Source organism: Ammospiza caudacuta, chromosome 2, assembly GCF_027887145.1.
Source record: "Ammospiza caudacuta isolate bAmmCau1 chromosome 2, bAmmCau1.pri, whole genome shotgun sequence".
Lineage (NCBI taxonomy): Eukaryota > Metazoa > Chordata > Aves > Passeriformes > Passerellidae > Ammospiza > Ammospiza caudacuta.
The window spans coordinates 34617128-34638617 of record NC_080594.1 but is presented as its reverse complement, the minus strand read 5'-3'; the positions used below and the strand labels follow the sequence as shown (position 1 = coordinate 34638617).

Sequence of the window (21490 nt, the reverse complement as noted above, 5' to 3'; positions counted from 1 at the left end):
AGGTCCATCACACACACAAGCTGACAGGAAGCTTGAGGGAGGGCATCCTGAACTCATCCAAGCCCTGATGTGCCCTTCTTCCCCTGTGGGGACATCAATGCTGTTTCAGGTGTTTCTGCCCTGCTGGTGCAGAGGGGACATACATGGATAATGTGGGGGCTCATGTTTCTAGTAGAGGCTTGCCTGTTTCTTCCCATTCAGAGGGTTTTGGAAAGGCTATTTAAATAAATAATAATCAAAACAATTAACAATTATCAACACAATAAATTAAGTCATTAATTAAATAATGAATGAAAAGGGGTTGCAAAATAAGATGTTAAGGCAAGGGGGCAAAGGAATACTGGGAGGGATAAGATCTAACACAGTGCTGGATCATCACGTATGTGGGGCATTCACAAGGACGTGGGAGAATACAGCTTCAGACCCTTGGGTCCCAGGATATTGTCCTTCCTCAAGAGAGGAAGACATTCTCCACCTTCTTTGACTGAGCCCACACCCCTGGGCAGACCAAAGGGGTGTGGTGGTGTAGCCTCATGGTCATAACCTTGAGGTGGACACCAGAGGAGCAGTCATCTCTAATGGTTGGTGGTGGTGGCTTTTCCCCTGCAGTCAATAATAGTCCTATGAGCAAGATTTGCCCTTCCCTGGTGATCTCACACCCAGGCTATCATCTGACTGCCTTGTGTGCCAGCTGGGAGGATGGGGCATTTTGGGAAAACAGGTAAAGAACTAACAGCCTCTTCCAGGCTGCCTGCAAGTCTGCCTGCCTGAGTGGAAGATGCAGCTGTTCCTTCAGGCTTGGGAGGAACAGGAACAGGCAGTTTCCTCAGTGAGGCTCTGATTGCACCGCTTTTATACACAGCACCAAGAAGCCTTTAAAATGAAATTTGCTACTTAAGAGCAGGAACACCACTCTGGAGAGGCTTCTGTTTATTCTTTAGGTGCAAAGGCTCTGCATGGTCCTAGCCCTCTGTACAGCAGCCCCAGCTCTGCAGAGGAGGGTGCTGAGACTGGATTACGTGTGTCTCACTGCCAGAAGCTCTGTGGTTGGGCAATGTTCAGCTTTCTGTGCTGTGGCATCACTTCTGCACCCCTTTACTCCCTTCCACCCCCACAGACTCACAGAATCTTTAGGGATGGAAAAGACCTGCAAGATCATCAAGTTCAACCCTTAACCCAGCACTGCCAAGTCCACCCTCAAACAGTCTCCCTAAGCACCACATCTACATGTTCTTGAACGCTTCCATGGTCTTGTGTGTCTCCCCACATCACTCTGTCTGCTGCAAATCCAGCCTTTCAACACTAGCAGACCATGTCCTGGATGGGTCAAATCCACAAAGAAATCTCCACCTGCTCCACAAGCTTTGGAGCAGGTCCTGGAGCAGGGAATTTGCACCACATGCTCTCTGCTGCTTCACGGCCACGTGTTCCTAATTTCCTTCAAGTCAACCAGAGAAGCTCACAAGTCTTTCCATCACTGAAGAACACAGTAAGCCAAGCACCGTGGGACAAATCCTGCCCCCAGTTTGGAGATCCAGCACCCATGGGGGCAGTGGGGATCAGCAGAGAAGGAGAGAAGCCGTGTTGCACTTCAGACCCAGTGACAGCTGCCACCCGCTCAGCATTAAAGCAATAAATCTGGGGGATCTGGGTTTATTCTCCTCCAAATCACTTTATTATATTGTGAGTAATCACAAAGCCTTACAATGCTGCAGGTTCTTTAAGAAAACAGACTAACACAGCGACAGTATTTGCCAGCTTTTGCTAAGACTAGTTTAGCTAGCAGCTAGCATGAGATTACACAAGGAAATCTTGCAGTCTCCAATTGGATTGTCACATTGGGTTTTAAATTACCACAGTGCTGCAAAGACAGTAACTTTGACAGTAGGTGATAACCGTAATGTTTCATCTATGTACAGGCTTAAAAAAGTAAACAGCTTTCTTTAAAAAAATACATTTTCTGCCAGCAGAAAATAATTCTCTTAAAAAGGCAAAATCCAGTAAAACCCGACATCTTTCCTCACAAACTGCCCCTGTCCTGCACTGCAGTTTGTTTCTGTTCCCCTCCAAATCTCTGCCCACAGGCAGCCCCATTGCCTTTTTAAGAAAATCAGCGTTTCCTGTGATTGTGAAGGCTGGTCAAACATTGCAAAGGCTCAGTAGAGGGGAAAAATCCCCAAAACTGAAGGAAGGGGTGAAAATCCCACTCTAAGCTACCCAAACAAATTATTGAAATTGAGATAGATGGAAATGTGGGAGTATTTCAGTACCAAATTTCCGTATCTAAAGTTAGGTGTTGACTCTGACTTTTATGGAGTCAGTGGGTTTGGGCAACAGGGTTTCCACTTTCCAAGACTTTTGGGGATATGAGGACAAAACCTGAGCTTCTTCCAACACTCCCAAGGACAATTGTGAGATGAGTTTATATCTGCTTCACTTTACATGGATCTCCCTAAATCAAACATTGAAAGTGGCCCTGATGCAGGGCTTAGAGACCAAACTGCAGATCAGCTTGACCCTCCACAACATCCCATCCCCCTGGACAAAGCATGCCAGATGTGGACCAGACCTCAGCAGTCACCACTACTGCTCCTATAAGCAAATTGGAGGCTTCACACATGGCATTGAGTCATGTTGTGCTGCCTTCTCCCACTTCCTCCTAGACTGGAGAAAAAGAGGGTCCAGAGGGGTTCCACAGCATTTCATCAATGGAGAGAAAAAAAAAATCAGCAAAACATTGAGGACCAGGCTTTTAATCAGATTTCAGTTTATCAGATTCACTTGGCAACGAAGGAGCTGTGTGAGAGAAAGAAAAGCCACAACTCTGGAAAAAACTCCAAAAGATCTTTCCTTTGATAAGCAAAGTGCTTCAGGCCCACAATCATCAGTGTTAATTCTTCCCCTGGCACGTTCTCAGAAGTGTTTTGGCGCTGCAAGTTACCTCACATATGCCCAGATGAGCTGCAGGTGTTGTGCTCAGATGGGGAATGTCAGCCTGGAAACAACTTACTCTCATATCCTCTAGGACTGCATCTTGGTTTGATAAGGTCATCAAGAAAGAATCCCTGTCAAAGTTTCCTTCCAAGCTTCCCCAGAAAGGGAGGAGGAATTCTTTTCAATTTTTTTTCTTTCCTGAGCTAGGTTACATGATCTCTTCCCTTTGCAGCCTCCTTCATCAAAGGCTGGCTACTGGGTGAGATGTGGCTGTTAGCAGACCCCTCTCCTTCCCTTCCTCTGCTACACATCATCTCTGACCGATGGCTCACTGAGGTTAAAAAGAACAGGAGGTTGCCAAAGCTGGACCTAAGTTAATTAGACATGAAAAGGATCAAGGTAGGAAAACAAGGAGAAATTGGTGGGAAAATGTCTCAGCTTACTCAATGTTTGTTGCACACCTACGCAAATAACGTGTAAAACCCAGTACGTTAAGTGCACCCTGTGTTCAGGTTTGTCTGGAAATGTTTCTTCAAGACTGAAAGTGCATGACAGAAAACAGGGTGCTGCTAATGAAGGCAACATCCAGAAGGCACATTTTGGGGAGTAACAATTAAAAGAAGGATGATGCATGGGTTTGTAAGCAAGCAGCTACAGAGCTGGTACGTTTTGGTGTGTGCTCTGCAGAGGTGTAGCTTTGCTCCTACAAACGTGTCTGAGGCATGAAGGGTTTGCTCCAGACTGAGTGTTCTGCCCTGGGGCCTGCAGAGCAGCTTGTCCCCGCATGGCGCAGCGTCACCGCTCCTGAGCCAGCGGCATGAGTGAGCACCTCAGTGCGCCGGCTAAAATCCGGAGCCTGTGAATAACGCAGACCCGAGAGTTTATAAAATCCACAAACAATCAGCTATTGGCAAATACAAATATATAAATTATTGACAGTTTTACAAAAGGCACACTGCAAGCCATCTCAGTCCGACACCTGTACAAGTCCCACGGCCCCCCACCCTCCCTGCCGCACCCCTTCTTCTGCCCAGTTTTCATCACAAAACATAAGGTGCTGCTGCTACGGATCCATGGCTGTCATGGCAACTGAGGACTTCTTTTTTGGTCAGCCCAATCTGTCGGTGGTACTGTCCTTCTTTGATGGTCTTGAGACACTGTATGTCCTTTCCTAAGGTGATGCTTTTGATGGAAGGCAGGTATTTCAGCAAGGTCTTTGGTAAGGATGAGATGCCTGTCCCAGAGAGGTTGAGCTCCTGTAGGGAGTTCAGACCAAAGATAACTTCAGAAGACAGTGACTTCAAGTTGGGATTGTTGGATAAATCCAGAACCTGGAGGGCTTGGAGTTCCTTGAAGCTTTGAGGAGATAACTCCCTAAAGCCACGCAGGCCACTGAGGGACAAATGAATCAAGTCTTTCAGCCCTGTGAAATCTCCTTTCTCAATCTTAACCAGAGGATTTCCATCAAGATTTAAATATCGGAGAGGAATTCCTTGAAGGTTTGGTACAAATGTTAGCCTGTTTCCAGAGAGATTTAAGTTCTGGATGTTGGGAATGCTCTTTTCATGGTGTCTTGTAATTGTGCGGAGCATATTATTGGATAGATCCACATTCAGGGTTTTGCCTTGTCCTTTTGAAGCAAAAATGTCCATAGCTATATCCAAAAGTTTGTTATTGCTCAAATCTATGTCACTTAGAGGAGAACTGGAGAAACAGTCTTCCGGAAGGACTTCCAGAGAGTTATGACTCAGATCCAAGGACTCCAGGTACCGAAGCCTGGAGAACGTCGTGGAGGAAATCTTGGCAATTTTGTTGTAGCTCAGGTCGAGACTCACCAGGGTGGTGTATCCAGGGCCAGTAAGCATCGATTCATTTATTGTTTCCAGTTTGTTTGATGATAGATCCAAGTAGGAGGTGTCCAGGGGGATTGGGACAGGAACAATGTGGGAGCCTATTCCACTGCAGTCCACCTTAGTCAAGCTAAAGCTGTCAAAGAGACCAAAGGTTTCCACTTCACAGTGGCAGCCAGGGAAGCAGGTTTTTGTGGTACCAAAGCAAGGAAGGAGAAGCAGCAAATTGAACCAGGCCAGGAAATGCATTGTTCTCCTGTAAAACAAGACAATAGAAGAGCAGATCTAATTGCTGTATAAATTACTTTATGAATGATGTGTAACTGTTTGACTTATGCAATCTTGACCTTTCTCTTTACAAAAGGAGAAATTAAGCATACCCTTAAATAGCATGGATATCCCAAAGACTTTTTCTCTCATGTTATGAATCCCAGTGGGAAATTAATGGAGAAAAAAAAATTGGGTCAGCAGTCTTTACACACATAACCAAACTGAGGCAAAATTGGAAACGAGCTGTAAGAACAGTAGGCTGCCTTAAAGCATGATCTATCAAACATATAAACTTTTGACTGGGTCATGGAAGAAAAGACCAGCTCCTTACTGCACAAATGAACATCTCATCTCCCTTCCTTGGAGTTCAGGAGCAAATTTTAGAAGTCTGGATTTGTATCAGGTGGCTAAAAACAATCCTCCTTGGTCTGGTGGCAGCTCCTACCAGAGCAGAGGAAACGAGGCTTGTTCAGTCTAAGCCAGCCTTTGCTGTGGTGGGCCCAGCCCCCTGCACAGTGGAGAGAGACAATTTACTTCATAGGGAGTCTTTGGGGAGCCTCTGCTAATTGCATTAAGTGTTCTCTCTGATTAACAGTGCCAGTAAGCAAGGAGTTCTCTCCACTGCTTTGGCTTTGACCCGTCTCCCTCCAAGACAGTTCTGTCTCTCCATCATCTCACACAAGAGATGCAGATCAGAGCTGATCTGCACGCTCCAGCTTTGCTGAACTTATTCAGATGGCATCCTAACAACAGTGGGCAACAACAGCTGCATGATTCCAAGAGACAGCCAAAACAATCTTTAGATCTCTGGAGAGGGTACATAGGAGCATGCCAGCATCCTGCAGGTCAGCACAGAGGCAACAAGGTCTGTCCTCGCTGGTCCCTATTGCAGTCATGGGTGATGACTCCTCATGCCTAGCAAACAAGGTCTCCAGAAGGCCAGAAACAAAAAATCTCTCCAAGCCAGACAAGCAGATCCATCAGCACTGGTCCTTGGCTATGCTGCTGGCCATAAACAAACACTCACGTGCCAACTGCTCATTTAATAAGAAAAAAGTTAAAGAAATCCCTTTAAATGAATGTTCCCATCCCCACTTCAGTCTCCCTGGTCTCTCACCTATCCCTGTTTAAAAGCACTTCATTGACTTCCTTGCAGTATCGAGTTTCACACACAGCCTTTGATCTGGCTGAGATTCCTTCCTCACAGCCCTTGCACCTTCCCAAGACCATTTCCTAGAAATTCACACTTCATCTCCCCTCACCCACCCCTTGTATTCAGTTTCTCTCCCTTTTCAGCATGGTCTTCTTGGCCCTGCTCTCATTCCCAGGAGACTGACTGGGGACTACTTGCCAATGTGCAAAAAAAGCGCAAGGGGGAAAAATGTTGCAAAACTACTGTCCTGATCACTGATGTGAGTTGTATGGCAGTGTCTCCCAGACCTCCTGCAAAGAGAGAGCAGAAACTGGGACTCTGGCCAAGCTGCCTGCAGCTAAACCATTGCTAAAGGCCCCTTTGGGGTCCATTATTCTGTAGAAACAACAGAAAATTGGTAAGATGAGCCCTAGCCTCAGCCCATCTCAACTGTTTCTTGAGAAAACACATATGTGTGCAGAGAGAACATAGGGGATGGGGCTCTTCTCTGCAGACACTTTTCCAGATATCCCTTTCCTAATGACATCAAGGCTGATCCCCTCTGGTTCTGTGCAGACAGACATAGCTTGCTGCCTTCTGCAGTCCCTCCTAAAATAAATACTACTATTTTTATTTTTCCATGAAGCTGCATTTGGATTGCACTGAAATGTTTTATTACCAGGGGAGGTTACAGCAGTGGGGAGGTTCCTTGTAAACTAAAACTGCAAAACCTCAAATGTTAAGTATGTCACCCACAGGGAAGTACCTACATTGGTATCAGCCCAGTCTACCGGCATTTCTTCTCCCAAATTCTACCCAGTGGCTATTCCTACTTGATGTCTCTGTATGGAAAGGACTTCCAACTTTTCCTTCAAAAGTGCAGCTCATTTCCTCATAGAATTGTTTTAGCTCTGGTGGGAGCTGAATCATACACCAGGAAGTCCAAAGACACACCAGTGTGAAATTTTACTTTCTGAGCACTGCTAAAACCTTCTTTGGCTTCTTATGGAGCATCTGAACAAAAGTAAGAGGACAAAATCCAAAGCCCTAATTTAACTGGGAATAGACTTTTAATAGGACCTATAGTGGTAGGACAAGGGGCAATGGTTTTAAATCAAAACAAGAATAATTCAGAGTAGACCTAAGGAAGTAGTTTTCTGTGATGAAGGTGATAAAACACTGGCACAGGTTGCCCAGAGAGGTGGTAGACACCCCATCCCTGAAAACATTCAAGTACAGGTTGGATGGGGCTCTGAGCAATTTGAACTAGTTGAAGATGTTCCTGATTATTGTGGGGAGTTGGACTGGGTGGCCTTTAAAGGTCTGTTCCAATCCAAGCTATTCTATGATTCTATGAATTGAGAGAAGATTGAAAACCAATACTGGGCTTTGATATGCACCTGCTCAAACCCTTTTGACATGGGAATTCCCCTCCTGATCAGCCTCAAAAATGATTACCAGATGTGGGCAGATACGGGGACTCTCACTGCAACATCCATCACTTCAGCCAGCAGTAAAGACAAAACATGACACAGCTGAAATACAGTACACAAAGCTCAGCTGAAGCATTTGCATAGCATCTATTGCCTCTCCCCTCCTCACAGCACTGCCACAAATTCTCCCTTACTGGCTCTGCAATTGCTTTGCAGATGGGATAAAATCCATTAGTACCAGTTGGAAACTCCCTTATGGAGCAGCATGGAGCATCACAGGCAAACATGCCACTTGGTTAATAGCTCTGATAAAATATAGGAGAAATAAAGTTACTGGTCATCTTCCAGTCCAAGAAAGAGACTCCTGCATTGCCAGATAACTGGCAAAGAGCTTAGTCAGGTACAGGCATGTTTTATTATAGTGTGGAACAACCAATAGCTCTCTTTGAAATGGGGAAAGAAACAGACTGCAGGCATTTACAGTTCTGTGTACAGTGTGTATTTGAAACTGCACCAAAATGCCTCTGGATTGCTGCCCACGAGCTGCTTTGTTGATAAAGGCAGAAAGCCAAGGTATCCCCTTGTAAAAGGAAGAGGAGTTATCCTCTTGCAACACTGGGGAGTTTCACCTAGGTAAACACCATGGACAAGAAACCACTGGCACCATCACCTAGGACAGTGAGGGCAAAGTCACTGGGAGAAAGCAGCCCACCCTGGGGCTGGTTTAGCCATGTCCTCTTCATTTCTTTGGCTATTGAGGTATGGAGAGATCCCAGTGATAGGTTTTGGCCATCTGGAAACTCTAGGCGTCTTTTTATACCTGCTGACTGCAACAGGAGCTGCTGGGGGTGCAATATCTTCCCCCATGTTCCAGGTGCCTGTAGTGACTGCAGGGCTCTGGTCTTTATATCTTGCTCATCCCTTCTGCAGGGCAAATATTCTGAGACAACCATAAGGAGAGCCTGAGGTGGTTAATGGAGCCATTGTTGGACCAAGCTTCTAGCAGGACGCCAGCCTTCTCCTCAGATCCCACATCTCCCCTTCAGCCTGCACATGCCCTTGTGCCTTCTCCCTGCTATGCTCAATCATTGCAATGTCGTGCTGCAAGACTCACACAGAAAACTCACACTGAGATTTCCCAGCCAAAAAGCCCCCAACAGTAAAAGCAGATTGCAGAGGGATGCCAGGCTCAGATGATGGTCAGGGAGTGAGGTGGGAGAGAGGAACGCTTTGTTACTGTGTTGTTGCAAATTCACGCTTCTCACTGTATTTGATTTCTTCCTTCTCCTCTCCCTTAAAGACTTTTCTCATTAGGGAGATCAGCTGGCACATCCCTCCCTGGATGAAAGCCCATTGCTTGGGGACTGGTCCCCCTCTTCGGGAATGCAGATATTAAGACGATGCTACATAGGCTACCTCCAGTTGCCCTGGCAACCACCGAGCTGGAATTCCCCATAGCAAAAAATCAATGACTAATTAAAGAAATAATACAAGGGGAGGTGTTTTAGAGTTTGCTGTTTGATGGAGTCAGGAAACAGCTGCCCTATTCTTCATTCCCTCAGCCTCCCTCAACATGCCTCTGAACAAAGAATCGTCTGAAATGCAGCTGGGGTTGGGGCTAAAGGCCCAAATTCACCCAATGAAGCCTGAAGTATATGGGTAAGAAGTGCAAAAAAGCCCCCAAAACACCAGGTTGTCTCTACGGAGGGATGAAGAGAATGAAATTGCTCCAGAAGGGGATGAAACCAACCTAAGACCATACACATCCCTGGAGATGTCCCTCTCCCCCTTGTCCATGACAGAGCAGAAGGATGCCCAGCCTCCCTGGTTACTGCTTCACACCCCATTCTTGGCTGCATCTTCCAAACCCTAGTCCCTCCCAATAACCAGGTGCACTTGGATAAACCAGTTTGGGTCACTGATCCAACAAAAACCCCTCTGATCTTTCTCTTTCCCCTTTGCCAGGTCAGTTTTCCAACAAATTTTGGTGACCATCCATAGGGTTACCAGCTCTCAAACAGGAGTGGAGAGCACAGAATCTGTCTTTTCCATAGCAGATCACAACCAGACCAGATCAGATATGAATCTGTAAGGCATGGTAGACAGATCCTGGTAATTTCTACATATCTTGCCAATATTGATTCTGGATGATCAGCAAATAGACCAAATTTCAAAGAAAAAGGGCAAAAAGGAAGAGCTGAAGTCCACCTGTCACAAACAGAGTTGTTGCTCCAGCAAAGGACAAAAGAGTTGTATTAGCAACAATATTTCTGGAGAAAAATTTTAGGATTGTCTTCTGCCTCTTGTATCAGCCAAGTAAAGAAATAAACAAAGTCTTCACAGCAGAGCTCACCAGGCCCACTTGGCTGCCAGCACTAATTGGGGTCAGGGGAAAAGGAACATTACTGGAAAGTGAAACAAGTGCATAGGTTATGATAGAGGCCATAAATCCTCCAGACTGAAGGGGAAAAAAAAAAAGTTGGCTCTGGCTCTTTCTCTTTTTAAATATCTTGGAGGCTAACTGGCAGCTGGGACAGCAGCTCCAGAGCACCGGAATGCTCCAGAGTTTCTTCTCGACTACAAAATTGCATAAGAGACCTTTCCCCCCCTTCTCCACCCATTAATTATTCTGTAAAATTAGAATAATTACTGACTAAAGTGCAGCACTAGCAGCAGCTACACTTTTCCAGTGTGGACTCTCCCGGCTGAGCCCAAATGACGCCACAGATGCAATCGCGGTCGGGTCTCCAGATCCCATATGCCAATTTGAGCAGGCAGCAGAACTAGCTCAAACCAGCCTACAGTCAGAGACCATTAAACCCTTGTTGCAGACACACACTCCTCCCATAATAAAGAGACTGCTGCTGACAAGGTCACTCTTTTTTTACTGTTGGATTTTTCGTGTGAATCTATTGAAAGTAAAGGTCATTCAGGCTTTTGCTTCGCCTGCTTCAGATCAGCTCTTCCTGCAGAAGGCTTCCCCACATAAATGCTGCAAAGAGCTCTTGATAAATATTATTAAACCTCACCAAAAATGTTGGTGTAAATGGGAACAGTGTTTTCTGACCCGCTTGTTACATTTTGTTGTTTGCTGGTTTGGAAGACACTTTGCAAACAGTCCTGGTTTTATGCTCCGTGTTTGAGACTTCTGGGGTTTAGGGAGAGGAGAGCTAATGGGAATTCAAGAAGTATGTGGTTTTTATGTTTAATCCTGCATTTGTTAGATGGGTTTGAGAGAGTTCAGTGGAGTTACTCTTGGTGTAACTCTTTCTGAAAGAAATCAGAAAGATTCTGATCTTTCAGCAGGATCAGAATCAGTCCCTTGGTTCTTCCAAATTGCACTTGATTTCATGAAGGCCTCCATCAGGAGACATTGCACAAGTCACTTTTAGGGGATAAGTTATCACCCTTCACTTTACTCTGATGGTTTTATCTGTGAGACTTGCAAAGCTGCTTAGAACAACAAAGGCATGCCAAACTTTCTAGTGGGATATAAACACAGAGATTTGCAACCCTATTTCCCTTACCAGTGCATGCAAGCATTAGGATAAGGGGAAGCTCAGCCAGTGTGGTGGTGACTTTAGCCCTTATGGTTTAATGTAAAGAGACACCAAGGGCTTGAGCAGGAGTGAAAAGGCATCCTGCAGGTGCCTGAATCCTGCTTTTTGCTCCACGTTCCTGCTCCCTGGGAAAAATCAGAATGAAATGCAAGGAATGCAAAAAGAAAAAAAGAAAAGATTTAACTATGAATTCCTCTCTGCTTTAATTATTTTGCCTGGCAAGATCATGGAACAGATCCTCATGGAAGCTTTGCTAAGGCAGAGGGAAAATAAGGAGGTGGTTGGTGATAGCCAACATGACTTCACTAAGGACACATCCTGCTGGACAAATTTCATGGCTTTCTATGACACAGTTAGTGTTGGTGGATGAGGGAAGAGCGACTGACATTATCTACCTGGACTTGTGCAAAGCATTTGACACTGATCCACACAACATCTTAATCTCTATGGAGAAAATGTGGATTTGATGGCTGGATGGCTCAGTGGATAAGGAAGTGGCTGGACAGTCACACTCAAAGAGTTAAAGTCAACAGCTTCATGTTCAAGTGGAAACCAGTGCGGAGCAGAGAAACTGCATAAACAGAGACAAGATGGTGCTTCCTGACCTGGACAAGAACCCCACTGCTCTGCATCAAGTCTGTGTTTGCAAGACTTGAATCTCACCAAACCCCATGGAATAAAGGTTGTGGACAGACAGAAGGAGCAAAGAACAAAAAACAATATGCCATTTCACATTTTTCTGTCTTGGTTATTTCCATGTGCTTTTCTCCTCTCTGGACAGAAATTGCTGAGCCAAAACTGCAATGACATTCCTGCACCCAAACATGCTCTCCGTCCTTTAGGGAGATTTTTGTAGATGTTACAGGGGATGAGATAGATAAGATTAGCAAAGGCAAAGCTAAATGAAGCATCATAAACATCAAAACCATTTCACAACCCCAAAGGCAAAGCCAAGCAGCCCCTCAAGCCACCACATGGGCTGCAGAGAAGATGTATGTGCCTGACCTAGAGGGAACCCAGCACCTTCAAACCTCATGCAGCTCCACACTATGGATCTGTGTTCAAATATAGAATCATTTAGGTTGGGAAAGACCTTGAATATCATTGAATCCAGCTGTTAACCCAACACTGCCAAAGCCACCACTAAACCCCGTCCTCAAGTGCTGCATCTGCACATATTTTAAATATCTCCAGGGATGGTGACTCAAACACTTCCCTGGGCAGCCTGTTCCAATGCTTGACAACCCTTTTGGTGAAGAAATTTTCCCTAATTTGCAATATAAACATCCCCTAGTGCAACTTGAAGCTGTTTCCTCTTGTCCTATTGCTTGTTACTTGGGAAAAGACACTGAAATGCTTGCTTGGCTAAAAGTCTCTGCTCTATTTTTTTAAATGTAAAATGAAAATCCTTTCTTAAATAAAGAAATGGAAAGACTTATTAAAATAAACTTTGTTACAACTGTTAATGTCACAATTCCCATCTGCCTTGCAAGAGGCCATGGATAATTTATCATCCTAGTGCTTAAACAGCTGGTAGTTTATTCCACTTGTGCAATCTTCCCCCTCAGGCATCCCTCATTCCCCCTGGAGGAGGAAATCAAGGTGCAGGGTGGTGCATTTTGGGATCTGACAAAAGGAAAACATGTGCAGGCAGGTCTGCCAGCCCATAGAGTAACTTCCAGCTCATTTACATCCGTGGCTGAAATACAATTTCTGCCACACTAAAAGCTTTGTGCCTTGAAAAGATGCATTTTGTGAGGGAAGATCAGCCCAAGTGGGAAATTTTCCTCAAGTGGGAAAATGCTGGTGCCACAACCAGCACAGGAAAATGAGGAATTAAATCACTGTGGCATCAGGATTTGCAAAACATTCCCACTTCTCTGCTCAGCCCAGAAAGCTGTCAGCTTAATAGCAGTTTATTTCCAGGTAGAGGAATTAGTCTCCTGTGGATTTTGAAAGCAATTTTGCTTTCCAGCCTCAAGTCAAACTGTGCTTGTGCTCAGAGGGGGCATTTCCAAAAGGAAATTGTTCGCCAGGCCTCCTGAGTGGCTGGGGGCAGGGGAAGGCAGGTGTTGGAGTCGTGCAGCACCAGGAGGGATTCACAGGGCTCTGTGGGAGCAGACAGGATGTGAGCATCCCAGCCCCACCATTGCCTCCTGGCTATTCCAGCTGCAGAACCACTCAAACTGGGAGCTTTGGCAGCTGCAAGTGGTTCCCAGCAGCCTGGGATGCATGGAATCAGTCAAACAGGTGCCAGCAAGGGATGGAAGAGCTCAGAACTTTCTCCTGCTCTAGAATCACTTCCAGCATGGCCATCCTGAACTTTTTTACCCCTAACAACTCCTATTTCTTGTCCTCCCTGCTCTGCTTCTTAACTGTGAGCATATCCAAGAGCAGGAGGCCTTACTATCCTGGCACTCAGTGAGCATAAGAGAGACTTCATCTCTGCCAGGAACACAAATATTTTCTTAACCATCTCAAACTCGGCCTGAATAGAATTTTTATCATAGCGACATGTCCCAGAATGGGAGGCCTCCGTTATTTTGGCACAAACTCGGGAACAGACTAGCCCTTCAACATGGTGCTTCATAGCCAAAGGAGAGGTTTACACAGAGTTTTGTGCCAGTCCTAGAGCATTTTGCTGTAGAATGACCTGGTGAAGCTGCCCCATCACCTCCAGCCCAAGAACCCGCTGTGAGGCACAAAAGGAGCCTGGGAGTGCCCAGGCTTTACCCAAATCTCAGCAGTAACCTAGAGAGGATTAAACCCTCCTCCTTTCTTAACTAGTCAATTATTGAAAACGAAAATGATGCCAGCAAGCTTCTCCTGGAGGCTCAGCCCTTGGCGGCGCACACCTGACAGCCAACCCCAGACAGCTCCTGCTCTGGCTCCCGCTATGGTGATGCTTTTTCACTGCACTCCAGCTCCCAGAGACATGATATAATTCCAGAGGAATGCACTCCAGGATGAACACCATATGCCAGAGAGGCACGTTAAGAGGTGCAGCACGGGGAGAGGAAACCTCCTGCCCACAGTGGATACTTCTTGGTTTTAGCTGTTGGAAGAGCTGATCAGCCATGCCACTGTGCCCAGCTGGGAAATGCCACATGCCGTGCACATCCCTGGGATGGCAGCTACCACGTTCTGTGCCAGGGAAGTGCAGGTTGCAAGGACCCACCAGCAGCTCTCTGGGCAGTGAGGAAAAGGCGTGATGCTTATGGATGTACCCCACATGCCTGATCTGGATTGCTTCCCATCACCCCAGAGGGCTGGCCTGAGCTGCAGAGACACCATGCTGCATGGATGGGTTCCCCCAGAGAAGATGAGCTAGGCAGGGGGAAAGAAACAAGAGAGAGGAGGGAGGAGAAGGTGATACATCCCAGGGTGATGCCTCTGCTCTTGCTGGTGAGACACAAGAGCAAAGAGCAACCAAGAGCAAACAACTCATCACAGCCTCATCATCCTGTATCTCTAATGGCTTTCCAGCTCTTTCTCCTTGAATCATAGAATCATTAAGGTTGGAAAAGATCTCTAAGAGAATTGAATCCAATTGAATCCACTACAACAGAGGTGGCTGCAGATCAGGTTTAAGTACTGCCTCCAACAGCATGCCTTTGTCATGGTGCAGCCAGCACTGCAAAAAATCTTGAGAAAGCAGAGGGAAAAGAAATTCAGCCTGGCTGGGCAGCACCTTCAGCCCTGGCAGAAGGATTTTAAGAGGACCCCATGCAGCTTTAGCTCTCTGAAAGGCAGGAGATGCCAATCTCCCTGCTCCTAACAGCCCTGAGGGGCTGCTGACTTCAGTAAGGAAGGGCAAAATGAGGAGACTGGGAGTTAAGCTGGGTGCCCAATGGCACTGCTCCAGCTGGCCCAGGGATCCTTTGTGGGCTTTTTATTTGTTTTTGTGGCTGGATTTTTGTCCATGCACAATAATCTCTGGGCCCCTTTGCTGTCTGTGGCTCTCAGCGTGCAGCTGCAGACCCTCCACTGAGGAGATAATAAACACAATCCAGGCCATTATTGTTGCAAACAGCACAGCTGGAGGCTCCCATCTCATTCCCCTCACGGCCTTTCTTTGCCCCTCCTCTCCAGTAATTCTTGCAAACGATGAATGCCAGTGCAACTGCTTGGTGGAGCATCAGCTGGGGCTTCAGGAGCTGCCCCCACCCCAGTCAAGCATGTGAGACATGTACTAGATCCAGTGGGTCTCCTACAAGGTTTGGGAAGGGGGGATTTGGGGAGGGGAAGTGTGTTAGGTAGAGCTGATAAAGGGTTTACCAGCAGTGTGCCATTCCCACCATGATCCCCACTGCAGATGATGCTTCATTGCCCCCATGATGGGCAGTATCTCCTCATCTATTTCCCTCCCCTCCTTGGCCCGGGATTCTCCAGTTCCTCTTGGCTGGTGGAGGATTTTGAAGAAAGATCATCTGAAGTGGGTTGGGAGAGCCATTTCCCCAGCGGGACCAATTTCCCACCACTGATGCCACCCTGAGTCCCCATTTAAGTGCCTCAGTTTCCCTCCTGACGCTTTAGGGATGACTAGTACTAGGTCTGAGAGGTGTTCACTCACCCCCATGCCCAGGTTCAATTCCCACCAGTTTAGCTGGGAAGGGAGAACAAGGCCTGTGGGTCTCACCCCACACAGGATTCCCCAGCCAACATTGCCACTGCTGTAACTGCTCCAGACAAATGCTACCACAGTTCCTGGGCACCATGTCCAGCTCCTGCCTTCCTGGACACTCTAGCATCCCTGCTTTGCCCTCTGCAAAATGGGCAGCCAGGCGGTGGGAGAGGGAAGGGGATGGATGAGACTGGCCAGTTCAGTTACCCTATAATCCTATAATTCTTTGAATTGGATATCATTTGCTTTGGTCCTGGACAGATACAAACTGAACTTTTGCAGTAGGATTAAAGTGCTTTGGAGAAAGGATCTCCCCTGTCCTGCTCTGTGAAGTTTGGCCTCACCATGCCAACTGCTACAGACATATTGTTCTCAAGGATGGGAGGAAAACAGGTACTTTTGGGGTCAGGAACATGTCCTGCCCCACTTGGAGACAGGTGACACAAGCCCCATGCACATGTGTCACCTTAGAGGTGTGAGGAATCACAGCTGGTTTGACCTATCAGTTACAACAAGAGTTTGAGTCTCAACTTTTCTTGAGGAGGATTCTCTTATTCAAAGTTTAAAAAAATCCATGAAAATACAGTGCCCATCCCTGAAAGTGTTCAAGGCCAGGTTGGACAGGGCTTTGAATAAGCTGCTCTAGTGGAAAGTGTCCCTGCCCATGGCCAGGGTGTTGAAACTGGATGATCTTTAAGGTCCAGCCCAAACCATTACGTGATTTCTCTCCCCACCCCTGGGTTTGAGCTGGCAAGAATCAGTGGAAAGGAGAGGAATCACCATCACAGAGACACAGACAGCAAAAAAGAATGAGGAAGGGAGGAAGGGGAAGAAAAAGAAACCCTGCAGACACCAGCACTCAGACGTTACACATAGCACATGGCCCTCTGTCTGCTGTGCTGAAGACAAAGTGCTTTTTTCCAGTTTGCCACTGCTCTGACAGGAGATTTCCAGCCTGGTTAATGCAACTCAGGAATGTCCCATGCTAAGGCAGCCAGGATGGTTTAATCCCTTGCAGTGTCTGCAAGCAGACGGGAAGGCTGGGGCGATTCCCAGAGCACAAATTTCCTTCCTCCGCTGCTGCACACCATGAATGCAATAGAAACTCCCAGGAAATTAATTCCACCCCCCTCTAAAAAAAAAAAAAATTGCAATAAAAATTAAAATATGAAGATTTCCTTGTAATGAATGGCTGAGCCATTCATGCATTTGCCTTGATAGGTCCAGGTGCCAAGTTTTAAGACAAGAAGCAGCTTGCTCAAGCCAGCCTTTATCTCTTCCCAGCCCTCAACATCTCCGTGTTGGGAAGTTTCTTTTGATAGCCTGCCAAGGCAGGCAGTGTTGCAGCTACCGTGCAGAGCCTGGGGGTGCCAGGGGTCAGGAGGGCTGCTGGACAAGGATGCCTTGTCTCATCCCACCCTCCAGACTCTGCTTCTCCCCACCAACCAGCTAACAAAAGAGCAGAAGGAGGAGGAGGAAGGAGGAGAGACTGAAAGAGGATAAAAAAAAAAAAAAAAGCAGTTAGGGATGGAGGGAAAACTCTAAACCTCTGGAAGATGGTGGCTCACCTTTTATTCCCAGCTCAGTCTTGCACAGGGGTGACACTCACTGCTGCTCACTGTGTGGCTGCCTGAGGGAGCACAGGATGCTTTTCCCTATATTTAAAAAAAAAAAAAAAATAAAACAAACAAACAAACAAACAAAAATAAATCCACAAAACACCTGAAAACTTCTGCATGTTTTTTCCCCGTTTTCTCCCAATTTCTTTTCATGCATTCAATGCTGGTTTGTTCCTTGCACTTAGTTGTAAAGAACAGGGGTGCAGGAGACCCTCATCCCAACCCTGCAGCCTTTCCTGCCAGTCCAGCCTGTCATCAGAAATTAATGTCCCCTGGGATGTCTGTCACGTCCTCGTTCCCTCCAGGCATTTTGTTATTGCTCCCCACAGCCTCTGACAGCAGCTGCTCAAATTCATTCACAAATCAGCAGCGTCTGCCCCGCTCCAGGATGCCGCAGGGGAAAATCCCCCGAGCCTCCTGCCTGCCCCGGTGTCGGCTCCGCTCACCCGCGCACCCACGGCCTCAGAGCCGGGCAGGGCAGGGCAGGGCAGCTCCTCCCGGGCCATTTATACCCGCACGGCAGCAGGCGCCTCCCCGTGCCCTCCGGCCATGGCCGGGACTGCCTCCCGCGGGTCCCCCGGGCCCGGAGCCAGGCCCGCTCTGCCAGGGCGATGGCACACACTGACCCGCCGCGCCGTGAGCGCCTGGCTGCCGACAGCCAGCCCCCGGCCAAGCTCAGCCTGCAAATCCTCCCGGGGACGGGCCAGCTTCCTCCGCTCCTTTCAGCATCCAACACATCCAGCGTGCCTCTCTTGTTCCCGGGGAGATCGGCGAGACGGTCCGAGCCTGCCCTTCCCCGCCGCCTCTTCTGCCGGTGCTCTTCGCCCTGCTTCTCGCCGCTGCTATAATAACCCGGCGCTGCCGGCCGAGCTCTCCTTCGGAGCGGCAATCAATGCGATATTTCAGCGCAACGCCAGCGATCGGCACCGGCTGCTCTCCGCGCAGCAATGGCACAGTGTCCAGCCAGACAAGTTTCCCACTGTAACTTCAGTGAATGCTGTTATTCAGGCGGACGGCAGCTGATTTATCGTGGCAGGCACACGGGGAAAGCTTTCCGTCCGGGAGACCGGGGGCTGCTCGTCCCGCTGCCGCGACGAGCGCCGTGAGCTCAGCAGGGTTCGCTGTGCTTTCCTCGCAGCCGTGCTCCCTCCGGTGCCTTCGCCGCCGCGGAATGGCATTCCCGAGCCGCGCTGGGAGCGTCGGCTAACGGAGGCGATGCCACTGCCCCGCGACAAAAGCCACCAGCTCCATCCGCGCCGCTCTCCTTCCAGGCTTCCCAAATCCCAAACCAGAGGAGTGAAGTTGACAGACCCTTTTGTTTCCAGAGAGCTTGGCACGTGTTGTGGTTTACTGAGCTAATAAATCTGCCATGGGCTGCGCCTTTTAATGACTGCAGCATTAATAACAAGTTTCCTGGGAGCTGCTTGAAAGTTTACAGGGTGTGTGCACTATCAGGGGAACCCCGTGCTTTCTGACCTCCTGCTTCAGAAGTCACACCCGGCAGCTTCTTTCATTCTTTTTCTTTCTTTCTTTCTTTCTTTCTTTCTTTCTTTCTTTCTTTCTTTCTTTCTTTCTTTCTTTCTTTCTTTCTTTCTTTCTTTCTTTCTTTCTTTCTTTCTTTCTTTCTTTCTTTCTTTCTTTCTTTCTTTCTTTCTTTCTTTCTTTCTTTCTTTCTTTCTTTCTTTCTTTCTTTCTTTCTTTCTTTCTTTCTTTCTTTCTTTCTTTCTTTCTTTCTTTCTTTCTTTCTTTCTTTCTTTCTTTCTTTCTTTCTTTCTTTCTTTCTTTCTTTCTTTCTTTCTTTCTTTCTTTCTTTCTTTCTTTCTTTCTTTCTTTCTTTCTTTCTTTCTTTCTTTCTTTCTTTCTTTCTTTCTTTCTTTCTTTCTTTCTTTCTTTCTTTCTTTCTTTCTTTCTTTCTTTCTTTCTTCCCTTTTTTTTTTTAATTTTTTTTTTTTCTTCAATGAGAGAATGAATAAATCTTGCTCGCCTTTCTCTCTCTCCTTCCCATACACACCTTCCCCGTCAGCTTAATCCACTCACAGATGGGAAATTCCCAGGCAGGAATGCCTTTGCCATGCCTTTATCAATACAACCCGGGGGGAAAGGACCCCCCCTCGTCACCTTCCAGCTTCCACACCCCATCCAGCCGACCCCTCCAAGCTTTCGTTTCCCTCTCCTTTCTGTCCTTACCTTGAGTAAGCTCCAGACCCTGCGAGCCTCCCAGCACCAGAAACCCACCAAAAAGCTTCTCTTCGCTCCCGAGAGTTGAGGGGAGGGCCCGAGGAGGAGGAGGAGGAGGAGGGAGAGGAGGGGAGACAGGGAGCCCAGTGTGAAATCAAAGCCCCGAAGCCGGGCACGGGAGGCGGTGCGGAGCCTCCAGCTGCTGCTCGGATTACTCTGCAGCCGTGGCGATCCCGAGACCTCTAGAAAGCACCATTCCACTGGGGGAAGGAGAAGTGAAGGGATTCTAGCTGGAGACGCTTCATCCCGGGAGGGCAGCCGGGCTGGGGGCTCGTACGCACCCACCACACCGCACAGTTCCCCCTCTGGAAAAACTAGAGGTGGGGAAAAAAGTAGTTTGCTTCCATCCGAGACGTCTGTTCTTCCCCCTTCCCTGCACCCCCGGCCTCTGGACCCCTCGCGAGGAAAACTCATCACACGGAAAAAGTTTCCGCGCTCTGAGGCTGGGGAGGGCTCCGCAGCAGCGACCCCGGGCTGGCCCTGCGCATCCCCGGGGAGGGCTCAGCCCATCGCGGCACAGCGTCCCCCCTCCCCAAAAACGAGCCCCACGCTTCTGCACACGCGGGGAACTTTGGAAGGGGGTGCCGGGAGGCGTGCAGGGGCCAGGGAGAGGATGGAGGGCGCAAGGAAGGGCTGGGGGTCAGGGAGGGGATGCGGGGTCGGGGAGGGGCTGGGGGCAGAGGGGGGACTCACCGGGCCGGGGCCGGGTCCCACGGCGGGAGCCGGCAGCAGCAGCAGCAGCGGGGCCCGAGGCCGGCTGTCCCCTCCTGCTCTCGTCCTTCTCCCTCCTCCTTCCCGTGCAGGGCGTGCAGCTGGCCGGGCAAGCTGGCTGCCCCCTTCCCCGCAGGAGGAGGGAGGAGGGAGCTCAACAGATGGCTGCACACAAGGGAACATCTGGGAGGAGGAGGAGAAGGAGGAGGAGGAAGGAGGCAGGAGGCAGGACTTGCGCTAGACTGTGCCACTCCTGAGCTGGCAGACCCCCCTTAACAGGGAAGAAGCGAGGGGAGGTGTCGAGACAGCTTTGCACACGCACACAGTCCCCTTCCTGCTGCCTTGCATCCCCCCTGGCTAAAATTCCTTGTCGTTCCTCTGATTTCTTGGGGATCATGCCGGAATTGCCCTTCCAGCACAACCGTGTTTCCAGCTCTGACCTCTGCAGGGCTGTATTTGCAGACGGGAGTTCTATTCCTGAGCACTGCCTTCATTCAGTTTTCCAGCCTTTAGTGCCAAGATCAGCTTTGGCACCCCAGGGTGCAGGTAGGACAAGGCAGCACCAACATTTGAGCAATGCCAGCAGGCAGGAGATAGGGGCTTAGAAACTGTATGATGCAACCCTTGAAATAAATAAATAAAAAGACAAAACCAAAAAAAAACCAAACCAAAACCAAAAAAAAACCAAACCAAAACCAAAAAAAAAAAAAACCAAAAACAAACCACCCCCCCCCCAAAAAAAAAAAAAACAACCAAAACGAACAAAACCAGATATTAATCCACAGTGTAGGCAACAGAGACTCTGAACCCCATCACTGGAGGATAGACAGTGCCTGGGACTGTGAATGAGCAGCCCTGCATCAAAATTTCTTGGCTACTGGATGTAGTGGCCCAGTGGTGGCTTTAGTCATGATGGTCATACTGGAAAGAGAATCAGAAGTCACAGATTCATAGAATATTCTGAGTTGGAAGGAGCTCATAGGTATCATCAGTTCCAGCTCTGGGGGGAATTGCCCATGCAGGTATTGAACCCAAAACCTTGGCATTTTTAGCACCAGGCTCAAACAGACTGAGCTTATCTCAGGGTGTCAAGTGCCTCCTGTCATGGTGCCAGGCAAA

At 48.0% G+C, this 21490-nt stretch overlaps 1 protein-coding gene across 3 annotated transcripts; it reads right to left on the bottom strand.

Annotated features, from left to right (window-relative positions):
• Nucleotides 1-1667: 1667 nt before the first annotated feature.
• On the bottom strand, nt 1668-20683 carry TSKU (tsukushi, small leucine rich proteoglycan). 3 transcript variants are annotated; one of them, XM_058800065.1, is made up of 3 exons: nt 20354-20683; nt 17372-17458; nt 1668-5040 (listed from the first exon to the last, which is right to left on the bottom strand). In XM_058800065.1, exon 3 carries the CDS (start codon nt 5031-5033, stop codon nt 3975-3977), a length of 1059 nt encoding a protein of 352 aa, XP_058656048.1. In that variant the 5' UTR covers nt 5034-5040; nt 17372-17458; nt 20354-20683; the 3' UTR covers nt 1668-3974. The 3 variants fall into 3 exon arrangements, with proteins under 3 accessions (XP_058656048.1, XP_058656050.1, XP_058656049.1); XM_058800067.1 differs by lacking the exon at nt 20354-20683 and adding an exon at nt 19610-19649; XM_058800066.1 differs by lacking the exon at nt 20354-20683 and adding an exon at nt 18049-19179.
• Nucleotides 20684-21490: the final 807 nt, after the last annotated feature.